Source organism: Neomonachus schauinslandi, chromosome 1 (genome assembly GCF_002201575.2).
Source record: "Neomonachus schauinslandi chromosome 1, ASM220157v2, whole genome shotgun sequence".
Classification (NCBI taxonomy): Eukaryota; Metazoa; Chordata; class Mammalia; order Carnivora; family Phocidae; genus Neomonachus; species Neomonachus schauinslandi.
Window position 1 is genome coordinate 91,174,192 of NC_058403.1, and position 23,074 is coordinate 91,197,265.

General features: G+C 43.7%; 1 protein-coding gene across 2 annotated transcripts in view; it reads right to left on the reverse strand.

Annotated features, from left to right (window-relative positions):
- FNDC3B (fibronectin type III domain containing 3B) overlaps positions 1-23,074 on the reverse strand; it is a 337,270-nt gene that overhangs the window by 45,260 nt on the left and 268,936 nt on the right. For both annotated transcript variants that reach the window (XM_021702670.2, XM_021702671.2), the window contains exons 12-17: positions 11,079-11,203; positions 9,685-9,859; positions 7,731-7,817; positions 6,191-6,329; positions 3,951-4,022; positions 1,717-1,835 (exon numbers count right to left, since the gene is read on the reverse strand). In XM_021702670.2, coding sequence (XP_021558345.1) covers positions 1,717-1,835; positions 3,951-4,022; positions 6,191-6,329; positions 7,731-7,817; positions 9,685-9,859; positions 11,079-11,203 — 717 coding nt within the window. The remainder of the gene's footprint in view (positions 1-1,716; positions 1,836-3,950; positions 4,023-6,190; positions 6,330-7,730; positions 7,818-9,684; positions 9,860-11,078; positions 11,204-23,074) is intronic.

Here is a 23,074-nt window from a genome sequence, read left to right on the forward strand (position 1 = left end):
ACTTTGCTGAAGCCTGAGCTCAGATTTTTGACGCCATGCCCTACTTGTGTACACATAATTTTTGTGCAACAAGACCTTCTCTCGTGTGTATGCGTGCGTGTGTGTATGTGAAGTGTGACCATGTACTGTATATGGCGCTGGTAAAAATGATTTCTGAAGTCAGAGTCATAGACATGGGTTGTCTATTCTAAGCACACAATTACTTTCCCTTAAACCAAAATCAGAGAGATCCTTCACGAGGACAGAAGAGAACACAAAACAACAGCTGGATGAAATTTTTAAATGGTGCCATAAATGGCTAACCATCCACATACAGAGTAGAAAAGCAAATAAATTCATTATTAATCAACTGAGTCTGACATTAACCAGCAGGTTCTGTTAATGCTAAAATAAGTAGGCCTTCTTTCTGTAGGATCTGGTTGTGTAAGGCTGGTGATGTGGAAGTTGATGGTCTTTCTGAGACAGGAGAAAACACGGCGGAGGGGGGTGGGGGGTGTCGGGCATGCAGCTCAACCAAACTCATTGCTCTTCCTGAGAAGAAGTGTTGCAGAGGAGATGGACTCCATACATTCCAGGAGCACGGCCTCTGTACCGCGCCTCACACACAGGAGGTGCCTGGCTGACAATCAGCGGCTTTGATGTGGGTATATCCCACCCTGGGGAAGCATTCCAGAGAGCTCTGGCCCTGGAGAGCGGTCTAACTGGACCCCCTTTTCACACAGTCTCTCTCCCCCGTAAACGGGTAGTCTAGACATCACAGTGCCGCTATCCTTGTGGGGGAGAAAGAAAACAAACACAACAACACTGGAGGTATGCTGACTGCAAAGCTAGGCGCCCTAACAGCAGGTGTTCTTGTGAAAAATAAACCCAGCACAGGGCCCTAAGCCACCATCTCTGTCTCTCTCTCAGGATGGTTTCAAACCATAGTGTTAAATATCCCTACAATGAAAATGGCTTTTTACTACCTTGCCTTTCACGCACTTTCTGAATATAAGTTAAAGCCATTTACACAACTAACTGATTTCTAGGGCACTCCCTGTGTACTTATGAGGTTATTTTGAGCGTTATGAGAACACGGTGTGGTTGAAACCAAGGCTCCTGACATGTTGCCTGGCTGGTCTAAGGTCAAATAAAGAGCAGACAATAAGGAATACGCTGCTGTCTACAGCTGTGTAAGTTGAGCACTGCACAACTGCAAAGGTGTTTATTTAGCTCTGTCATCATAAATTTATACAGTTTTTGTAATAATTTTCCAGCAGATGGTAGTAAAATACCTTAGGGAAGGTGTATCTCATTCTCACAAAATTGCCAGATGTAGTAACAGCAGAGCTGTACACGAGGTCGTATCTTTTTGACTTTAAATTCTCTGCTTTTCTATCACTGCAATAATGGAGGTTCCTCTCAGTTAGTTAATACGAATGTCAGACTACATTCAATTTTCAGCTGTCACATGTGATCATGCCGAAGTCTTCTAAGAAATAACTAAGGGACAATTGTACCCTACAATACCACGATTCAGCTGAGAATCATCGGGGCCTATCTTTTTTGTCCTCTAAAGCACAATTGAAAAAACCCGAGTTTTCATTTCCTGATGTGATACCGTGGCGGGTCGCATTACCACAGTTCATTTTAAAAGAGTAATTTTGTTCTGACGGTACGGATCGGTTGTCTGAACTTGACCTGGGAAATTTACTTCTATACCAAAACAAAACCAACCTGACTGTGTCCACCAGTACTGATGCAGCATGCCCGGAGTTTGTACAAAGTGCCTGGTTTCAAGTGGGTGAAAGTGTATTCCGTAGCCGATCCACTGTACGCCACTTCCCACTGACTCGCTGTAAGACAAGACTCAGGTATGAGTTCATGCCTTCTGTAAAAATGTCACAGTATCAACCACTACTGCTGACAAAAAGCTCCAAGTGGTTACCACGAGAACCAGCATCTCCTAGTCGTCGTCTTTTTTTTTTAAATAGCCAAGGGCCCTCTTTCCATTTCCTTCACCAAGCTAAATATTTAAAATCCCGACGGAGTCATTTTTAATACTTAGTACTGCAGGCTAGACTACTTAATACCACCATTATTACATTTGCTGACTATGAGGTTTGGATGCTGGAAACAACACAAAATCTGTAGTGGGCACGGGGAAGGGGTGGGCAACAAGCGGCAACAGAGGGCAATGTCAAGCAAGCTGTGAACCGGTCGTGGCAGGGGAGGAGGCCTCGGGGGCCAGCCGGGTATGGGGAAGACTGCTGGGCGGTCTGGGACACGCCGAAGAGTCTCTCCTGCTCTCATCTGCTGGGAGGTCACGGTAAGTGAAATCCTCCTGTTACAGATGGTGTCCTTTGGGGGCAAAACCTGCTGTCTTCATGGACCTCATTTAAAAGACAGACATGGCTGCGAGGGTGACAAATTAAAGATGAAGCACTCAGTGTGACCTAGTTATCTGACCACTTCTGGGGGTTAAAGAAAGCAAGTGGGACCGCCCGAGGGATCTGGTGCCTGGTGAGGGCACGCTCCCTCACAAATCCCAGTGGCTGGATGTTCTCCCTCCTCTCTGTCGCTCTCCCCAGTGGCTCTGCTGCCAGGTGACTATTTCACAGAAGGCTTTTCTCCATGAGGTTGTTTTAGGGAAAATAGTTTTACCCTATCCCATGATATTTTACTCAAGTAACCTTCAAGTAACCTTCCCCCAGCTCCTTGGTAGGATGGATTTCCCATGAAGTCACAGCACCAGGGCCAAGGGTGGGGGTATTAGAAAGCATTATTCTCACACTGCTGGTTAAAAACCCGTGAAGGGGCAAATGGGAACGGGAACAACAGAAAAGGTTCAATTAAGCACCCACTTAAAGTGAAGTAGAGAATGGCATCTACTTTTGATTTGGTATCAGTGGTCAAGAGAGCCACAGAAATTCAAAACATACTTAGGTTTTCACAAGGAGCCACCGCATACACCTGACTTCTCTCCTAGGGAGGTTTTCTAATGTAAAAGACTAAATCAAATTTTTAGGCCAGAATATAATTTTATGTCCATCAGCACAGCTGTGCCCATCTCAAAACATTCTCATGTTTTTAGTTTAAAAGAGAAGCTGATTGACATGAAAACCAAAGTACTCCAGGTGGCTACTGAGGTACAGAATAAAAGACAAGCACACACCTGCGCTGCCTGTCTGTAGAAGTCACTGTTAACGCTCTTTCTTTTCTTTTTTTCTTTGCCATATGCCTTAAATCACTTTTTTTTTTTTTTTAAATGAGTGGTTAAAGGGATTATCAGAGTGGTAAGATATGTCATTTTTAAAGTTCTGATGACTATACTTTTTTCTACTAAAGCCTTATGAATTTTATTAGAAAAAAAGATCTAAGAATTTTTTAAAAGGCACTATTTAAGGAATTCGGTCTCTAACATTGTACTACTCTAATCCACATAGTGTGACAGGTGATGAATAATCTGACTCAGATGTCACAAAGACGGAAAGACATTTGCTAAACTTGACGTAAAAGTGTGATACCGTCACTAACTCACGATACTCTGTTTTGTTTGCTATCACTGTACATGGGAATTTGTAGATTATCGCACTCATTTGCTGTCTCCACCTTATCCTTCTTGCTGATTGCTTCTGACAGTCTTCTGCTTGTAAGAATTTCCAGAAAAAAGGTGCCAAGAAAGGGGACGAAAATGTAATTATTCTATTAATTAGGACCACTGGTTTAAAGCAATGATGTGGAGAATTTAAAAATATGATAAAAATGTACCTTTTAAGCATACTCTGATCCCTGATGCTGCGTGTAAAAGAGAAAACTATAAATGTGTGATTAAGGTTTATCTGTTGTAATAGCTATCATGAGAATTAATGGCTGCTCACTATGCCTCACTATGGCTACACAGATGTTTATCATATTAGATAATAGGGGTTGCTCCTGGATTTGAGTAAAATGATTTCCCAAAACATCACCTTCAGAATTTCCATCAGTAATCTCCAGCAAGTACTTGAGTATTTCTGAACCACCACTGTCCTTTGGAGGATCTGGAAAGTAAGCAAATGCCTTATTAGTTATGAAAGGGCATCGATTTTTATTGGCAAGTATCATTAGAACACAGAAAGTCATGTAACATCATAACTGCCTTGATTCTGGATTTGAGTAAAAGGTAAAATCATTACTGTATTATTCTTGAAAAGCAAAAGAAACAAAAACATCAAGAAACCACATCAGAATGTGCTCAGATTATTCAAAGTTCTAGAGCTAGAAATTTCAAAGTGTTATTTAGTGAAACATGAGCAAAATTCAAAATATGAATGGATTTTTCTACGAGTTAAGTTAAAATAAATCTACTTTGAGAATTCTGAAGCCTATTCTTCAATATTTAGTAATTTTTATATAAGATGAAATACATATTTCTTTTATTATTATTTTATTCTGTACTTCACCAGATTCTTTTGAGATGGAGAGGGAAGGAAAGAAAAGTGCAAAATTTACTGACAAGATCAATAAAACATCAGAATGTAATAATCTGTTCCATCGTAGTTTGCCACTAAGCATACTGTATATCCCAAGTGAACCTGATATGCAGCCAAGTTGTGGATCACTAAGAACGTGCACCAAAGAGGTGGTTTGAGGAAGGGGTGTGGACTTTGGGTATTTACTCCACTGCTAACTCTGTGCCTGCAAGAGTTTTCTTTTCTGAGCAGAAAAATACCTTGCATTGTAATTTTGCAAGACTATACAGAATTTACCTCTACTGTCAGTCTGCCACTTCTGTATTTTGGATATAGATTTAGGAACTTTTCTTCCCTTCTTTCACTTGGTATTTCCATTAATGTATACACATTTCAGTAAGAAGATATTTAAAACAATAGTAATGACGTTAGATATTATAGCATATAGCTAATAAAAATAAACATTTAGTATTTACGGGATTTTCTAGGATTTTCTGAGAAAAAAGCTTTACAATCTGCAAAAAGCACACCTAGATTTTTAGTTTCTCTTAATCATATCCATCTACCAAGGAAACAGATATCCTAATAATTCTGCCTCAAAATTATTAGGTAACTTGATAGTTTTATGTCTTGATGGTTGATCCTCCAATAACAGTTTAATAATAATTTATTTTTTTTTAAATATTTAAGTAATTGCTACACCCCACCTGGGGCTCGAACTCATGACCCCAAGATCAGGAGTCGTATGCTCTTCCCACTGAGCCAGTGGGAACAGCCCCAAAGGTTTAATATTTTAAGTTCCCTTTACATTACCTGGCTGCCAGGTAAAATCTTATTTTAAATTTCTCCTTTTATTTTTTGCCTTTCAGGTAGCTATTATGACACATTGGTGATAATTATATACATCATAATAGTTTTACATATAATTGCAAATGTTTATCAACATTCTAATGGCATTCTTTTAAGTTTTATTTATTTGAGAGAAAGAGAGAGCGGGCGCCCAAGTGTACATGGGGGAGGGGCAGAGGGAGGGGGAGAGAGAAACTCAAGCGGACTCCGTGCTGAGCACAGGGCCCAATGCCGGGCTCAATCTCACGACCCTGAGATTACGACCTGAGCCGAAACCAAGAGTGGGAGGCTTAACCAACAACTGTGCTACCCAGGTGCCCCTCTAATGGCCTTCATTTCTTTGAAATAATCCATGCTGCAGAGGTGAGCCACAATATCCTTCCACTCCATACCTCCCAAACACCACATAATAACTTCAATATGAAAAATTACTGAAGTTCAAGACTTCTGGTTACATACAACAACAAAAACTAAAGTTTTCCTAGTTCTTCTTAACTTGAACATTCTGTACGTCAAAATTTACTTATGATGACATACCTAAAGTCTGAAATTTATTTCCAGCATTAATTTTATAAATCAATTTTTTACCTTAAATATCACTACCATTTGGTAAGGGCAAGCTACTGAAGAATGAATATATATTCAGAGATTACTACATTCAAATCAATAATATATTAAAAAGTATAGGAGAAAAAAATACAGGACAAATCATGAAGTAAAATGCTCTTAAAATTGTCCATTTTACCAGTTGGTGGAATTCTCTGAATGTTTCTCATTCATATATTCCAAATCTGTAAAACTCCCACAAATAATACCTTTTATTTCTTATTTTGGTTTGTCACTACTGAAGTTAATCAGTTTTTAAAAATCTGTCAAAAATAAGCAACAGCACCAGTAGCAAAACATACCCCATTTGACACTAAAGCCGTGAGATGTAACTGGTCCTTTAATGAGGGGTCTTGTGGGAGGCCCAGGCCGGTCAGGGCTTGTCGTACACACCAGAACTTCACTTGGACAACTCTTCCCTTCCACATTAGAAGCAGTCAGCTATAATACAACCGAAAAAATATTAACACGCTTTAGGTATCAGGTATTAAAGAAATGGGAACATTTAAAAAAAAAAAAAGATTTTATTGATTTGAAAGAGCACGCAAGAGAGAACGTAGAAAGAGAGGGAGAGGGAGAGGGACAGCCGACTCCTGCTGAGCAGGGAGCCCAGTGAGGGACTGATCCCAGGACCCTGAGATCATGACCTGAGCCGAAGGCAGACGCTTAACCGGCTGAGCCCGCCCCCCCCCAGGAGCCTCGAAATGGGAACTTTTGAACATGGCAAGATCAAGGCATCTGTAAACTCACACAGACAGACACACACATACATTTTCTCTCTCTCAATCTCAAACAACTGATTTACAAGCGTTTCCTTCATGAGGTACTTATTTTCCATATAGTTAGCTATGAACAATTAAAAATAAAACAATATAGGTGGGTTTTAGTGAAAGACATTTTTACCCTTTCAAGAAGGCATAAAACAAAACCAGTATGTTACCTCCTGGTTCTTACTGTTTTGCAGAAGGAAAATATGGGGAGGGGAAAACAGGTAAAAAATACCCTTATTTATTTAAGAGGAGGGCAATGCCACCTTGTGGAGAAATGCTAGCAGCATCCCTATGTTCTCAGAGCCGGCTCCAAACAACAAGCATTTGTGAAAAATCAGAAACTATCATTTTCCTCCAACAGTCACACTCTTCACTTGATAATCTGACAGCTATTTACTGAATGACCACTAAGCGTGTCAAACACCATTTGTCCCCCAAATAAGAGAAGGAAGGGAAGACTCAGAAGACGAGCTTCTCTCGTCCTAGCAGAGCGCACAGCGCTGTGCACACATCAACAGCGCTGCCGCAGAGAACGGGGCCACCGCCTGGCTTTTCCTCTTTAACGGCTGCGAAGCTCCGTTTTTCCTTACAGCGCAGAGTCCTGTGGTGACATGAAGGGTGGTGGGTTGTGACCGAAGCAATGCCTAAGTAGTGAGGGAGTGGGTAATGGAAGAGAAAAATAAAAACAGCTGAGGAAAAAAACGGGCAGAAGAGCAAAGGCAGAGGCAGAGTGAAAGGGAAATCGAATTAGAAGCAGAAACACGGAAGGGCAAGGTGTGAAGCGCGGGGGAAGACAGGTGCACTGAGCATTCGGTTTGGGTGCTCCCGGCTGAGGGCTCCCGGCCACGCCGTAATGCGAGTTGTTCCAGCACAGGACAACAGTTTCCCCTCTCAAAACCGGGTTTTAAAATAAAAGTACGGTGTGCCTTTTAAGAAGTGTTACTTTAAAAATGTAAAGTGCGGTGAACCTTAAAAATCTTTTAACCTATGGAGTCCATTTGAAATGGTAAATGGGTAAAACATGAAACGGCTGCTTTTTTAAGCAGTTCAGGTACCGAAATGACTGACTCACCCTGAATTTATACTGTGTGCTTCTTTTGAGATTTTTCACAGTACAGGTTAAGTCCTCTCCAGTGTATTTTGGGTGGAAAAGGTTATCCTGCAAAGGCAAAGCCAGAAAGAAACATCAGTATCATAAAATCTGGGCATTATTAAATACCTTTGTGTTTAGGATTTTTCTATTGCCTCTTTCTATCACCACCAGTGGCCAGAGGTCTGGCAGGGATGACAAAAAAGAGTATCAGAGTCCACGGTGTTGCGGATGGTGCTCTAGCTCTAAGTAATAATTTAACTTTATCACATTGTAGTTTCTCCTGGGTCTGCTGAACTTTATTGTGAGGCTAATACTAATGTGAATGAGAACAATGCTCTCCCCTTGAGAGAATGCAAACCTGCTCTGAAATAGACACCACCATATGCTTTCCTCACAGAGCAAACTTCTCCTGGGGACTCAATAAGCATTTTAAAGAAAGGATTAAACCACCAAGTAGTGCTATGCGACAAAGTGGTATGCACTGTAAAAGAATGTATTTAATGTTTTTCTGAGAAAAGCCTCTTCTTTTGAGGTCTTCACTGTGTAGCGGCAATGTGCTAGGTAATGAACTGTGGCTGAGGTTTCTGACCACACAGTGTCCTCTTCTGGCCAAGGAAGAAAGGACAGTCTGGATGGGAAAGGCAAGATCCTTTAAGAGGATTAAGTATCCCCCTAGAAGCTGAATGTACAGAATTCATTCATTAGTATTTTCAATCACGCATCGCTCCATCCATCCATCCATCCATCAACGATTACACGAGCACCTTCTAGGCCTCAGGCTTCCTTCCGCGTTCTATGGGCTCAGCATGGCCCAAGAACAGACAAAGCCTTGCCCACCAGAAATTTCCATGCCAGGTGGAGACAGTGATTAAAAAAATAAAACCTATATATAAATATGAAGCATGTGGTGTGGTGTTAAGGGCAACGACAAGGAAAATCATGCGGGGTGAAAGGACAAAGCGGTGGATCTAGTGAGGTGTTCCTCTAGGGCTGTGCTGGTTAAATAAGGCAGCCACATGGGGCCCTTTAAATTTAAACTAAATGCAATTAAAAATTGAGTTCCTTGCGCCCACAGCCATATTTCAAGTGCTCAATCGTCACGTGTGACTTGGTGCTACCTTCACTGGCTAGCACAAACTACAGATCATTTCCATCATTGTGGAAAGTTCTACCGGATAGTGCTGTTTTACATGGTGGTCAGGGAAGGGCTCTCTACAAATCATGTGTGAGAAGGGACCTGACGAAAATGGGGGAAACGAGTCAGAGATGAGTGGAAGGGCCTTCGAGCTATCGGGCACAGAAACTGCAAAGGGCCTGAGGCTAGGGTACATGCTTGTGTGTTCTATGTGACTACAGACGCAGAAACAAGGACATGAAAGAAAAATCCAATAGCACAGGACCTGGTAGGCATTGAAAGGGCTCCAGCTTTTATTCTAGAAGAGAGGAGAAGGCCCAGAGGTAGGAAGGGTTCTAAGCAGAGCACTGACATGATCTATTTTACTTAACAGATCACCTAGGCTTCCTGTGGAGAACAGACTATAGTATAAGAAGGGTGAAGGGAGGGAAAATACTTAACGAGACTACCGCAAAACTCCAGGGATGGCATAATGGTGGCTTGCGAAAGGGTAGTAGCCTTAGCTTTTGAGAAATGGTCAGATTTCTGGTTAATTTTTGAAGATAGATTTAAAAGGATTTGCTGACTGATGGGGTCAAGGACAACTCCAGATTTTCTGGCTTCCCCAAACAGAAGGACAGGAATGCCACTCCCTGAGATGGGGAAGACTGTGGGAAGGACAGCCGGTGGTGGTAATGGTAGAAATTAAGGGCCTGGTTTTGAACTTAAGTAGCTAATGTAATTTATGGTGTTCTGTCCGTTATGACGATACTGACTTATACAAAACATATGCAAGGGTTTAAAATCTGCAGAGCTTACATTTTCATCCTCCTGGATTTCCAAGGTGTAGGTGACCACTTCCTCAGGTGAACAGCCTTCTGGTTTATTCCACTGCAACGTGACCCATGTGACTCCAGCTCGAACAAGTCTTGGTGCAGAGGGCATCTGAGGAATGTTTCCTAATGTGTAACATACCACCTCTTGGCTATAACCACTACAGAGAGATAAACCCAGTAAGACACACATTTAGGAACATGGGGGGAATCTTGGCATTTTAAAAGAGGAAGGATAAGCCTACCTACTGCCCGACTTGCTCGGGTTGGAAAGTCTGGGGCATGACAGATTTGGCCAATAAAGGAAGGCAAGCATCCTTTATGTGATATTCCCTACCCCAGTTTTCCATTTGCCTGACTGCCTGCTTCAGGCTGCAACTAAGAAAGCACAGCACATTGCAGGACAACAGAGTTAAGGATTTATTTCCCCCTGAAAGCACCCAGCAGGAAGCACAACACTGTGCAATGTCACTAAGCTATGACCCACGGCTACCAAGGAAACTTCAAATCAATGCGAGCACAAATAATCGTCTGCTGATGAAATACACTGTTTTACAAATATATACGGTGCTATTTTTCAGAAGTTTGTAGGTGCTTCCAATTCACTGACAAACTCTTGAAGCCTTTATCATCATGATTTTTTCTACCGGCAGACTCGAAATGTGCACCGCTATCACGGATGGGGAGAGGGGGCTGTGAAACTTTGTGATGTTCTCAAGGCTGGAAAAAAGTTTGCGGACCAATGATGTGCTGAACCTTTAAGATTTTTCAATAAGCAGTGATGAAAGAGAAAGGATTTTTCCCTTAATCAAGAGTTACCCAGGAAGTACAAACGAAATATGGTCTTTTCAAAGCATCTTTAATCCCCGGACACCTGTTCCGGCCTTTCTTCTGCAGCTCAGAAGCAAGCGGCGGTGCCCTGGCCAGGGTGGGTTTTCACCAATCCTGTGAGGGTCTGCCCAGGGCTTGACAAGAATGCCCCGCCCAGCACCCCTTCCTCTCTATCAGGCAACCTCAAATATAACTGAAAAAGGCAACTGCATGAGTAGTGACGAAAGGAAAAGGCACATGTTCTGAGAAAAAATAAAGCCTCAAGAGGGATTTCCTTCAGAATCTGGACTGCTACCTTCATCTGGGCTTCCAGACACCCCTCGTGGGCCCTGCCTCACAGCTTGTGAGCCTGCACCGAGGCCGCCCAGCAGCAGTCATCGCCTCGGGAGGCACCTTCTACCCTCTGATTAGGATTCCCTCTGGGAAAATCTCAAATTGGTTCAGTGTGGAGGCAGGGGATGTCTTCACGCCTTCCAGCCACCACATGAGAGGAAGACACAGAATCACCATGTGAGTGTTTAACGGCAGGAGGGCGAGGGAACGTCATACCTGGTGCCGATATCATTCCGAGCAGCCAGCCTGAACGTGTACCCCATTGCTGGACAAAGCTTTGTCAACTTGCAGTGCTTCTGACTCCCAAAGAAGCACTGTCTGAAACCACTGTTTCTTTTCCCCTAAAAGAGAGTGAACAATCACACAATTTTTTAAAAAATAAGTAAGAAACTGAGAAGGCATTTTGAATAATGGTTTCATTTCCTGGGTTTGGATGAACAGAACCAAGAGAAGGAAAGCTTCTAGGGGAGTGTTTGTTTGCACATGAAGCACTTGACAATGCAACGTCATCCTTAACATAAGGGCTCTGTGGGCGCCTGGGTGGCTTAGTTCATTAAGCGTCTGCCTTCGGCTCAGGTCATGATCCCGGGGTCCTGGGATCGAGCCCTGCGTCGGGCTCCCTGGTCAAAAAAGGCAGTCTGCTTCTCCCTCTGCCCTCCTCCCACTCATTCTCTCAATCTCTCTTTCTCTCAAATAAATAAAATCTTTAAAAAAGAAAAAGAAAAATCTGTAACTGAGACAAATCATGCATCGTGCTTGTGGTATTTCTAAAGTGGCTCTGGTTAACAACAACAACAACATCATCAACAAAAAAGTCCTTTCAGGTATAAGACAATGTACAATTTCTAAGATCTTCCTCACTTGGATTGGTCAAACTGCCCAGTCTGACCAACCAAGAGTAAGTGTGCAGCCTTATTTTAGGGATTGCCAGTTGTGGAAACGCATAGTACTTCCTGAGCACCTGAGGATCAGTCTAACGAGTTTAGTATGCCAGAGAAAGAAAGCCCTCCCCAGTCTTCTCTCTCCTTTCCCACTTGGCCCCCCAGTCCCTGAACATGTACATTCCTGCAGTGGTGAGCTACTTGTTCACTGATCCCTAAATTCTCGTCACATGCCTTTGACTCACCTGGCCCATATCCGCTTCCCTCCTAACAGTGGCTTGGACAGTCAGGGAACTCAATCACTGCTTACAGAGTCGAATGTCCGATAAGCATGAGGAACCTTGGCTGAATTCACCTCTATGTATTATCACCTCTCTTACAGTTCTTATCAGGCTGGAAATACATTTTCAATGCCTTTCTAGCCTTACATGATGCTTCAGATTCTTTGAAGTAAAAAGAAAACACTCTGGTAGGTTGTCTTAATAGACCCATGAGTAAGAAAAAAACTCACCTGCCCCGTGCCATGCTCAGGCATGGAATCCTCATATCAGTAGTATGGCAGAACAAATATTTCATACCCACCATCCATGGTGTTTTATCAATGTTCACACAAAGAAAACCACATGCTAACACTGAATGAATCTTAGCATTCTAATCAGACAGGTTGGGCCCAGGGCCTTCAGAAATATGTTTGAAGTTCTCAATTTATTTTATAAAGAAAGATGAAAGCACATTTTTCTCCTAAGCAAATTTAAGCATTTCCTTCCTTTAAGCAGGCCTCCAAAATGCTTACCACTAAAACACATCCCAGGTGAAGTTTAATTAAAAATAAAATAAACACACAACTAGCTTGAAGTCCCACTAGAGCGAACAGATTAAAAACAACCCTGGCACATTCATCCTCAGACTAAATCCATGCCTTCCCCTCCCCACACTGAGCAAGGTGGTGCCCTTTCCAGGAAGGGAGTGGAAGTCCTATTAATCTTTTTTGTTTTGTTTTGTTTTTTTTGTTTTTTGAAACCTAGTTTTATTAAATATTGCTTCTTTGGGAAAGTCCTATTAATCTTTAAGATTCAAAGTTCATATTATCAAAGTTTCAAAGTACATTCATATGCAAACGGCAAAGCATAACATTTTTCAGCTGCTACTTGGGCAAAGTCACTGAGTGGCTGGCATATCATGTCCTTATGCTTACTTTAACCTTGAGTGTTAAGGTTGCTGCAGACGATTTATTCATAGAAAAACTGTTTATACATACATTTGCATAATTACATCCAGTGTCTGATTATACTCTATGCACGCCCTGGTATGTTTTGTATCCATTTCAAGCTGTCACGTGATCTACCTTCTTTCCTCTTCTATTTCTGAGCTCAGAGTAAACAGAGCAAGAAAGGCACATCCTGCCACCACGGAAGCCTCATTCCTTCCAAACCCGATGCTGGCTCCCGTTCAATGCCTCATTTTTCCTATTTCTTTGTTTGGTCTCCTTTGCCCATTTCTGGTGCTTAGAACTATAGCCAGTAAATAAAAGTCAGTCTGTTCCTTACTAGGTTGATTTGCTTTAATATGGTAAAAACCGGACTATGGCTGAATGAGAAAAAAGAATGGGGAAGATCGATGATGGGGCCTAGACTTTTTTTTTACAGGGCCATAGCACAGGGACTTGCCGAAGAATTGGGGCAGAGGCATTCTGTGACCTTCAAGACATTTTTCCTATGTTGCTAACATTTTTCCCCCTCCTACTTTAGTATCAGGAACAATTACTAAATAAACTCCAACTTGTTTACATAAAGCACGCCAAATTTTCCATCTTGGAAAATTTGTACCTTCCAAGATGAACTACTCTGTGCATGGCCCTTAATAACATGCAGAAAGACCCAGAGTTCCTGGAACCTTAGAACCGAGTTTTAGAAGCAGTATTTGTGGAGTCTGAAGGGTAAGAGTACACATAGTTCACAGAGTGAAGGAAGTAAGGAAATACTCGCGTAAGACATGGAGCTTAATATAAAAGGGATACCTGAGAAGGAAAAAACAACAACACGGATATTGACAAAAGTCCTTGCAGTGCAAAAGTGAACTATAGCTGGGAGGTTAGCAAATGAAGACGGGGAACAGCATGGGGGACGGTGTCACCCTGGTCTTCCGGGACAGACTGTGCCAGGTGCTCGCAGAGCTCTGGGCTTGGGCTCTGGGGCAAGGGCATGTTCAAAGGTACAGCTGATGTGGAGAATTAGTCTGTACACCAAGGAGGAGGCCAGGTTGCAAACAGCATTTGCAAATAAGATATTAGCCGGTTTTTCTTGTTGACAGAAATGAGTAGGGTTTAAAAAAAAAAAAAAAGAAAGAATGCTTTAGAAGACTGAAGGATTCAGATGAACCGATGGGGGTGGTCATGGGAGTGCTTATCATTGTTTATCAGAAATTAAAGATGCCTGAGCATTACTGTCAGTGAAGTTTTACAGATGGCAAATCATAACTTCCATATGTTATCGGTAGCATGGCTCCAAATGACTGAGAGATTATGATCTCTGGCGGGTACCCCCTTCTAATAAAACCTGATCTAAACTACACAGGATTACTAAGATATACTAGCTTTCCTTGGAAGCTTACTTTTTCATCAATTAAGGTCAGCCTTGTGCAAAGTTTCCTACTAAAACATGGTCCTAAGAGAAATGAGTATCTCTTGACGCTTTTTAGGTCTGCTGCCAGTAATCTAGCCAAACACAGGCAGCAGGGACACCAGTGGCCCTGGCCTGGTCCTTGTCAGTGACTACTACGAAGCCATGTGTGGTGTGTCACACAGAGGAGAGTAAGAGTAGGGCTCCAACAGCCGAGCTGTTGGCTGGTCTATAAGGGAAGGGCTGGCGCCCGATTCTTTGTACATGGGGAGATCAAGTACGCAGCGTGAGAGCAATTAGGATCAGAACCTCCCTAAGATGAACAACGAAGTCCTGTTCCCCTGAGGAAGGAAAGAAAACTTCACCCCAATTAGACAAAGAGCAGAAAGGAGGCGTCAAGTCCACACCCTTCATCATTCTGGAACAGATCTAGGCAGTGGGCTGCATTTGACACGAAGTGATCCAACCCCCAGCCGTGTTCTGGCCAAACCTCCGACCGCCAGTGTCCACAAGCCAAAAGGGGCAGAATTTCAGGGCTCCCTGGCTGGTTTCCATTTCAGAATCCTGGGCATGCCCAAATGCTTGCTTCTACAGTACAACTGAGTTCAAGGACAAGATTAATCTTTACTAAATGTGAAGAAATCTTGGGAGTACAAACTCACTGTGTGCTGATTAACTTCAAGGCACTCAATTTCGCCTGGGGTGCAGCATCACAAACCTGGGTTCCTTCCCTCTTCAGCTGAGTGCTCCTCTTCTCACTTGACTAGATCCACAGGTCTTGTTAATCTATCATTATCCTAGACGCAGCCCCAGCCCGAGAGCACCAATTCAGCACCCATGGCCCTGACACAAACGGAGCTGTTTTCTGGGCGGGGTGCAGAATGCTTGTCCCCCACTCCTGGTCGCCACTGCTCTCCAGGAAAGCCAGCGAGGTGGCGCATATACAAGGCCCATATCACATCAGCTCTTGCCCAGGTCCCCGCTGCTCAGTTTTGCCTCTACCTCCTCTTTATTACCATGAAACAGAAGCACACTGCATATTATCTATATTCTAGACCCCAGAGGATCAGCTTCCTCTCCATACCCTCTGCCTCCCTCCAGGTGAGCAAGCACCTCTTTTCAGTTTAGACTCACATACCAAAGAGAGGTCCCATCTCTGGGGAGAGTCCCAGCCTTGTAACACTTAAAATCCTTCCAACGCTCACTTTTTAGAAAGGTCACACAGTTGGTCACAAGTCCTAACAATAATCAGAGTCCAGATGTTCTTCTAGGTCCTACAAGGTTCCTGCTAACTTGTGAAGAATGTCAACACTCAGTAATCTCCACCGTTCTGCCGGACCGTGGAAGGGCAGGGACAAGAGAAGGAAACACAAGGGAGCAGGTAAAACGTGGACTCCCACGAGGCTCAAGAGCAGAGGCTGACTCACCCTTGGAAAGGTTTTTCTCAAGATGTGTTAGTAACCTCAGGGACAAAGATGTCCTCCCCCAACCACTGGGAGGCGTGGGGGAAAGGAAATGCCTCATCAAACATTTCATTCTTTAAAATAAAATTTGGAGATAAATTACAAATGTAAAAGGCTTTCAATATTTTAAGGAACATAGTCTCTATTTTCCCATTTTATCTCCTGCCCTTTTACTATGTACTTAAATATTTTTTCCATTTCTTTCTAATCCATAGTTCAAAAAATTTTGAAATTTTATAGCTATTAAATCAAATTATAACATATTTCTTCACTATTTTCTCCCCACCCCCTGATTAAACATTTTGCTGACTGCCTGTGAGTTACCCAAGGGAAGAGGACACATGCTCCTGCTTTAAAGTATGACACCTGTGGCGGAAATATTGTTCATCTCCTGGGTTCTCTCTCCTTATCACTAAGGGAACAGACAGTGATCTCTTCCAACTGCTAACTGAGAAGAGCAGTGCTTGGGTGCCCCCAAGTCATACTCTGCTGGCTAGCAGAACTGTGCTGGGGGCAAGGATGAGTCCCACCCTACCTACCACTGCATCTCTGGGCGCACGTTGGTCTTCCTTCTCCCTCTTCCCAGAACACTTGGAAGAGTAGCAGGAGTATGAACAAGAGTTATATTGCCTTTCAAAGTCCATGACCTTGTATGTAACAATCCTAGGGCATAGTACTCGAAACAATGTATGTGCTATACAAAGATAAAGGCAAAAAAGATTTTTAATGGTTTCTCATGACTAAGAAAGTCTACAGTCCTTTCCCTTGAATTGGAGTGGGCTTGTGATGTGTTTGTAATGGACAGAATGGAGTGGAAATGAAGCTGTGTGACTTGCAAGGCTAGGTATGAAGAGGTGATGAAGCTTCTGCCTTTTCCCCAGAACACTCACTGTCCCAATTCTGACTCTCCTGGGGCTGCCATGTTGTGAGGGAGCTGCAGATGAGGTTCTGCCCAAGCCAGCAGTGACCGCTAGACTTGTGAATGAAGACTCTGCCAGAAGATTCCAGCCCCCAGCCAATGAGCCTCCCTGCCCACCTGAAGCTCCAGAAATTGTGGAACACGAATAAGCCATTCTCCCAGTACCCTGGTCCAAATTCCCAACCAAGAATCCAAGAAAGTGACTGTTTTAAGCCATTAAGCACTGAGGTAATCTATTATACAATATTACACTCATCTATTTTGATGTCCATATATGTTTAATAGTATGACGTTCTTCAGTAAACTTTCACAAATTCCTCTTGTGCCATAAATAGCTAGTAGGTAAGGGAGTGGAAGTGAGCATTCTAGAACCCAAATGTGTAACGTCTGACTGAATAAAGGGTTCTATTTTCTACATGCACTTGGTACATGCCTTTTTTCCTCAACGCCAACAAAGTAAGGTCTCTGAAGAGATTTTAAGAATTTCTGCAAAAGCTAAAAATGTAACCAGATTCCTACATGATAAAATCAACCAAAACTGTTAGGCAGGGCGATGCAGTTACTTCATCTTACGGAGTTACATTTTAGACTGAAGTAAGATTTTTAGTAATACTATCCCCCAAACTGCAGAGAACTGTGGGAAGATTTTAAAACACAGACACGCAACAGTCTTGTTGACGTCTGGGGATGGTTCTGGTATGACGTAACCTAAGGCCACCAGAGTGAGCAAATCAAATAACCTTGCAAAGGACCCTGTGTACGTACTCGGGTTCCCGCCTCTCTGTGCTGTTTATGAACACATAAAGGAATAAAGTTCCAGTGGAGAAATCAATTTATAGGTGGGTCTGCTTATTTAAAAATGGCTATCTAGGTATATAAAAAGTATTTGATCCATTTCATAAAATGCAACTCATTTTTACAGTTAAAAACATGTTTTTTTTTTTTTTTTTTAAAGATTTTATGTATTTGAGAGAGAGAAAGAGACAGAGGGGAAGAGGGAGAAGCAGGCTCCCGGCTGAGCAGGGAGCCCGATGCAGGGCTCAATCCCGGGACCCTGAGATCATGACCTGAGCCAAAGGCAGACACTTAACCGACTGAGCCACCCAGGAGCCCCAAGTTAAACACATGTTTAAAAGTAACTGTTCATTTGTAAAGCTATGTAACTAAAAGACTGAAAACGGAACTTCTTTTTCAAGTCCGTTTTCCCTCTTTATTAACTTATGTGTCTTCATCAACTTGTCCTCAGTTCTTGGGAAGATGAATCCTCTAAATGGGTTGGTTTCCTACTGAGGAACTTCACACAACCATGGCTGATTCTATACATATAACTCACACATAATCCAATTAATTCAGGCTATAGTATTTTTCTGCCAAGAGTAATTCTGTAGACTGTGGGGAATGTGGTTGCTTTGGCTAACATTTCCAATTAGTCTGGCACTAACCACCCTGGAAGCTGGTATGCCCAAGGCTGGCACTAAGAGATGAAGTTAGCTGATATTTTCAGTTGCCTTCTAATTAATAAATTGGAAATGATCCTTCCTGTTCCTCTTTATGACAGCTTAATTCCTGGCACAAGGAAATCAGAATGGCCACTGCAAGGGCATTAGAATCCATGGTGAGCCACCTCCCTCTGGTCATGAGAACTCTCCCTGATGTTTCCTCATCTATGGCCTCTTTCCATTGACCCCCTTCTCTTTCAGGGTCTTCCACAGCCGCGCCCACTCGCCTTCCGGAGCTGCTCTTACCACGTCTGATAACTGCCTGCTAACTAAGTTACGTGAATTTGGTTGTCGGTTGTCATGTGATCGTGGCCCAGGAGCTGCCGGCTGCAGAAAGGTGCTGAGTGACTCTGGGCCGGGGCACCCTCTGCAATAGCAGAGTTTAACCTGTCAAAAATGGCAACGATAAATCAAGTAAAAAATAAAGTTGCACTCGCCAACTGAACTCCCGCCAGCCTCAAAGATTTAGTCTGCGAGTACGTCTATATTTAGAAGTTGTTCCAGCACTGGCCGACCCTAGGCAACATCAAAGATAAATGTTGGCTTGAGAAATAAAAGAGCATGTATGTGTTCCGCATAACCATGTATAAGAAGGGGTTCCTAACAAGGAGGTGGGGACGCTCCCCATCTGGGTGGATTCAAAGGCTCCTTGTGCCAAACCTCACTCTCCCCTCAGGGATGGCTCTTTCATTTGGAGCGTTCTGGCACAGAGGAACTTTCAAAGGTAAGAAAAGGGGGTGGGATAGTTTGTGTTGCACGTTACTAAATAAATACTGCATGCATTTTATCCTTTGGCACGGTTTTTTTTCTACTAGTAGGAGAGGCTTAGCGCCCTGAAATAGTCAAGGATACTCATCAGGTCCTCGGATTTAAAACCAACCAACATAACGTTCCTACATATCCCTCCAAATATGGAGGATCATCCCATGTCCAGTGCTTTGATCCGACCAGAATGTTGAGACTGGCCCAGTGAAGGGAAAGGAAAGAAGCAAGGGAGTGATTGTAGAAGAGGCTGCCTGTAGGATTTACCATCACCCAAGGCATGGAAGACTCAGCCCATTCACCTAGCCGAGGCCCAAGGCAGTCATCTTCCAGCTGGCATCCAACAAGCACAAAAAACATGAGTTGATAAATTAGGTGCCATGGACCAAGATAGGTATTTGTAATTTTGGAGCAGCCAGAAGCTGCCCACAAAGTCGGTTACCCAAACACATAATAACCCATCCTGCATACATGTGACAAATGACACAAAGCAGGGGTTCAGATGCCTGGGGCTGAGGTCCCTAAAAGACAGGGCTCCTTGAACTCAGCTCTCTGCCTTTGGTACCAGAACCCCTCTGAGTTCTTACATCCCTCCTGGTCTACTTCCCTCCAACAGAAGCTGGAGTAGAGGAAGCTGGTCCCCTGGCTCTCTGACACCACCCCTGCCCGTGGCAGTGGAGGTCTGGGATGTGGCAGAACACGGCTACCCTGCCAGGTCACTGATTCAGCTTAAGACACTCAGGTGAAAGTTGGTTTGTGACGGACAGAGTGCCCAACGACCCTGGCACCCCATTCTCCCATCTCTGTGAGGGCGTTCCCCAAGAATGACTGAAAGAGCATGTGGGCCTGGCAAGTGGCATCTTCATTTCAGTTGGGCACTGGAGATTGCTTTCAGAATGCTAACCCGCCTTCCCAGTTTTCTCACTGGACCAATGCTCTGCAATCTAAGGCTCAGGCAGCATGGCACCTTGGAGAAAGTGGTGGCCGCATCCTCAGGGAGCTCTCCTCATGCACTGTGGGAGACCCAGTAAGTCACTCTGCCTGCTGAAGCTCCAGCCCCTTCCATGAACGGTTGCTGTCCAACCAGAGAAGCCATGGGCAAATTCCCTCATGCCAAGAAGCATTCCGAAAGATTACTGATACTAACCATGCAACACCTAAGCTAAAAAGTAATCTGTTTTGTAAACCAGTTACCAAGCACCTGCTCAGGGGCACTGAGCTAAGCTGGCCCCTCCTAAACTCGGTGTCTAAGAAGCGACAATCCACGGCCTGAGGTCAGCTCCACAGGGTTTCAGCAACAGGACTGTTGAGCGCGCTCTGGCTTGCTCATGGGTCCCTAGGGGCTGTATGGGCTCTACCTGGGACTGGCCTTTTCTGCTCTTTCTACTTCAAATTATACTTCCCTTGACTTCTGTGGCATTTATCTCATTCTTAGTCGCCTGTGTTTTACAGCTGTGTTGGCTCATTAGTCACCAGCGCAGCCAGATGTGAAATTCCTATTCGGGAGAGCTGAGTCACATGTGAGAAAGATTCTTGGGAACTGTACTAGTCACATTCCCACAAAGCTATTTCTCTGGTTCTTCCGTATGTTTCCTATATGTCACGTCCGGAAGCCAAGCTAATGGCAAATTAACATCTATACATAGCACGGACATCCGTGTTTGTTTAGTTCAAACGGGAGACGCTAGCCTCGGGCCTCCTCTGTCGAAGTTCCACAGAAGAAAGTCATACAATCCTTCTGCTGGCTGACTTTTCCTACCCCAGACCCTGATATGTACTTAGGTGACATGAAATACTCAGGACACCGCATCTGCTAGTCCCCAGGCTAACCCACTGAACCCCAACCCACCTGGGAGGTGACTGACACTGATTTGAGGTGGAAAAGCGAAGGCTCAGGGGCTAAGTTACTTGCTTGACTAGTTACAGACAAAGCAGAGACTATGAAGTGAGCACCATGTGACTGATACACATCATCAATATGAATCCGTGTCACACAATCCCAGCAAGACTGTAGGAGACCTGCATTTGCTCTGAGGAACCCACTGCGCCAGCACCCTTCAGACTTCGGTATGGCACGAATGAAAACCTTATCTAAGAGTAAAACTCTCGACGAGTTTCCATAAATACTGCCTTCACAGAACTTATGCTTTCTAAAATGGAAAACAAAGTTCCTATTTGACTGTGAAGTTTGCTCTTTTACTTAACTTCCTCCCCCCCACCAAAAAAAAAAGGCCAGATCACCATCCCTTAAAACAGACTGGGCAGGCATGGAAGCGCAAGTCAATGCAAGGTTCCTAATTCTTTTTTGGAAGAGCCCCTCCCTACCCTAGAGATATCTGTGTCCTCAATCCCTCCCTCTTAGCTGCTTCTAGAGAAAACCTACCACTCCTACTAGATACCTCAGTGTCATCAAGCTGATGAAGCAACAGGAGGAGCCAATTTAGCTCAGGTCGGTTCCCAAGAAACCGACAGGGGCAGGTCAAAGATATTAGCTCAGGGGTGGCCCCTGAATGGGGTAGTGAGCTTTAAGCATTAGCTCCTCCTTCCTGAACCCCTACTTCCAAATCTCTCCATTGTGGGAAAGAACACCCACCTTGAGAAATCTAGCACCTAAGCCTTTTTTTGCTCTTAAACAGTTAAGAAACTTTTCTCCCATTCATAATTCTGGATTAAACTAAGACTTAATTTACAAAAGAGTAAGTTTATTGTTGTTCCTTTAAAGTTAGCGCTAGGTATAATACTCAAATCTAGCAGAAAAAAGAAACCCTCATAAGGCTTTGGGCCTGCTTTCTGCCAGCCTGCAGAATGACTGCGACTTGGGAAATTAAAATGCAAACACGGGGGTAAATGTGGGGGTAGGGACCACACTGTGATCAGAAAGGGGTTAAAACATAATGATGGCTCATCAAGTAGTCCAGTAGAAAACTACCTTGAAAATGGTCTTCTGCCTTTCTGACGGGAAGCTCCTGGAGGCGAACACAGTGGCTGAAGACCCACAAAAATGCAAGGTCAACTCTCTCAGGCCCTGTGGCTGAGAACGCCACAACTCACCTTAGTCACCACAACACGGGGATGTGACCAGGAAAGTGCACACCTTTCCACACTATGAGAACTGACCTGTTTCAGGGGAAGATCAAAACTGATGGCCGCAGCTGAAAAGCCAGTGACACCTGTGTGTTCCATTTTTAGTGACTCATTACCATCTCCCCGTCAGAATTACTTCCCACACTGACTTAAAACTTGAGGGACTGTCTAGTTACAATTATTATTATTATTTTTTTAAAGATTTTATTTATTTATTTGAGAGAGAGAATCAGAGAGAGAGAGAGCACATGAGAGGGGGGAGGGTCCGAGGGAGAAGCAGACTCCCTGCTGAGCAGGGAGCCCGATGCGGGACTCGATCCCGGGACTCCAGGATCACGACCTGAGCCGAAGGCAGTCGCTTAACCAACTGAGCCACCCAGGCGCCCTAGTTACAATTATTAACAGAGAAAAGTAGGTAGCTAAACCTCTTGCAGAACTATCAGTAACTTCCAAGTGAATTCTCTGGAACAATGATGCAACATGGATGACAATGAATTCTGGAGAGAGAATCAGCTTCCCTCTGGGCGGTAATAGGTTTCTGCTCTCTCTTCCCCATCAGGACCACACCTGCCCTTAGAGACGGGCAGCCGTTAGCCACTGATTAACTATTAGCTCTTCCCATGGTCAACCCCACACACCATTCCCGGTCCCTGCAGAAATACAGGCCAGGTACTCACTGGTCTCTATGCCACTGCTCTTCCGTTAGTGAGGCCTTTCTCTAAGGAACTTGACAGCAGGACTTGATGCTCTTTCAAAATTTCCCACTCATAGTTTTTATTGGAATGGTGATTAAAAACTGAACAAAAAAATAAAGTATCCCGAGTACTCTAACCAGTGCTGTAATACTATAAAAAAAAATATGAAAAGGACACCCAGACATGGATGGGGCCATCTCACTCCAAGCCGTGATTCTCAGACCAGTTGTCAGAGAGGAAACAGGGTGGAGTGCTACTCCTGAACACAACCTTCTTCAAGACTCGGAGTGG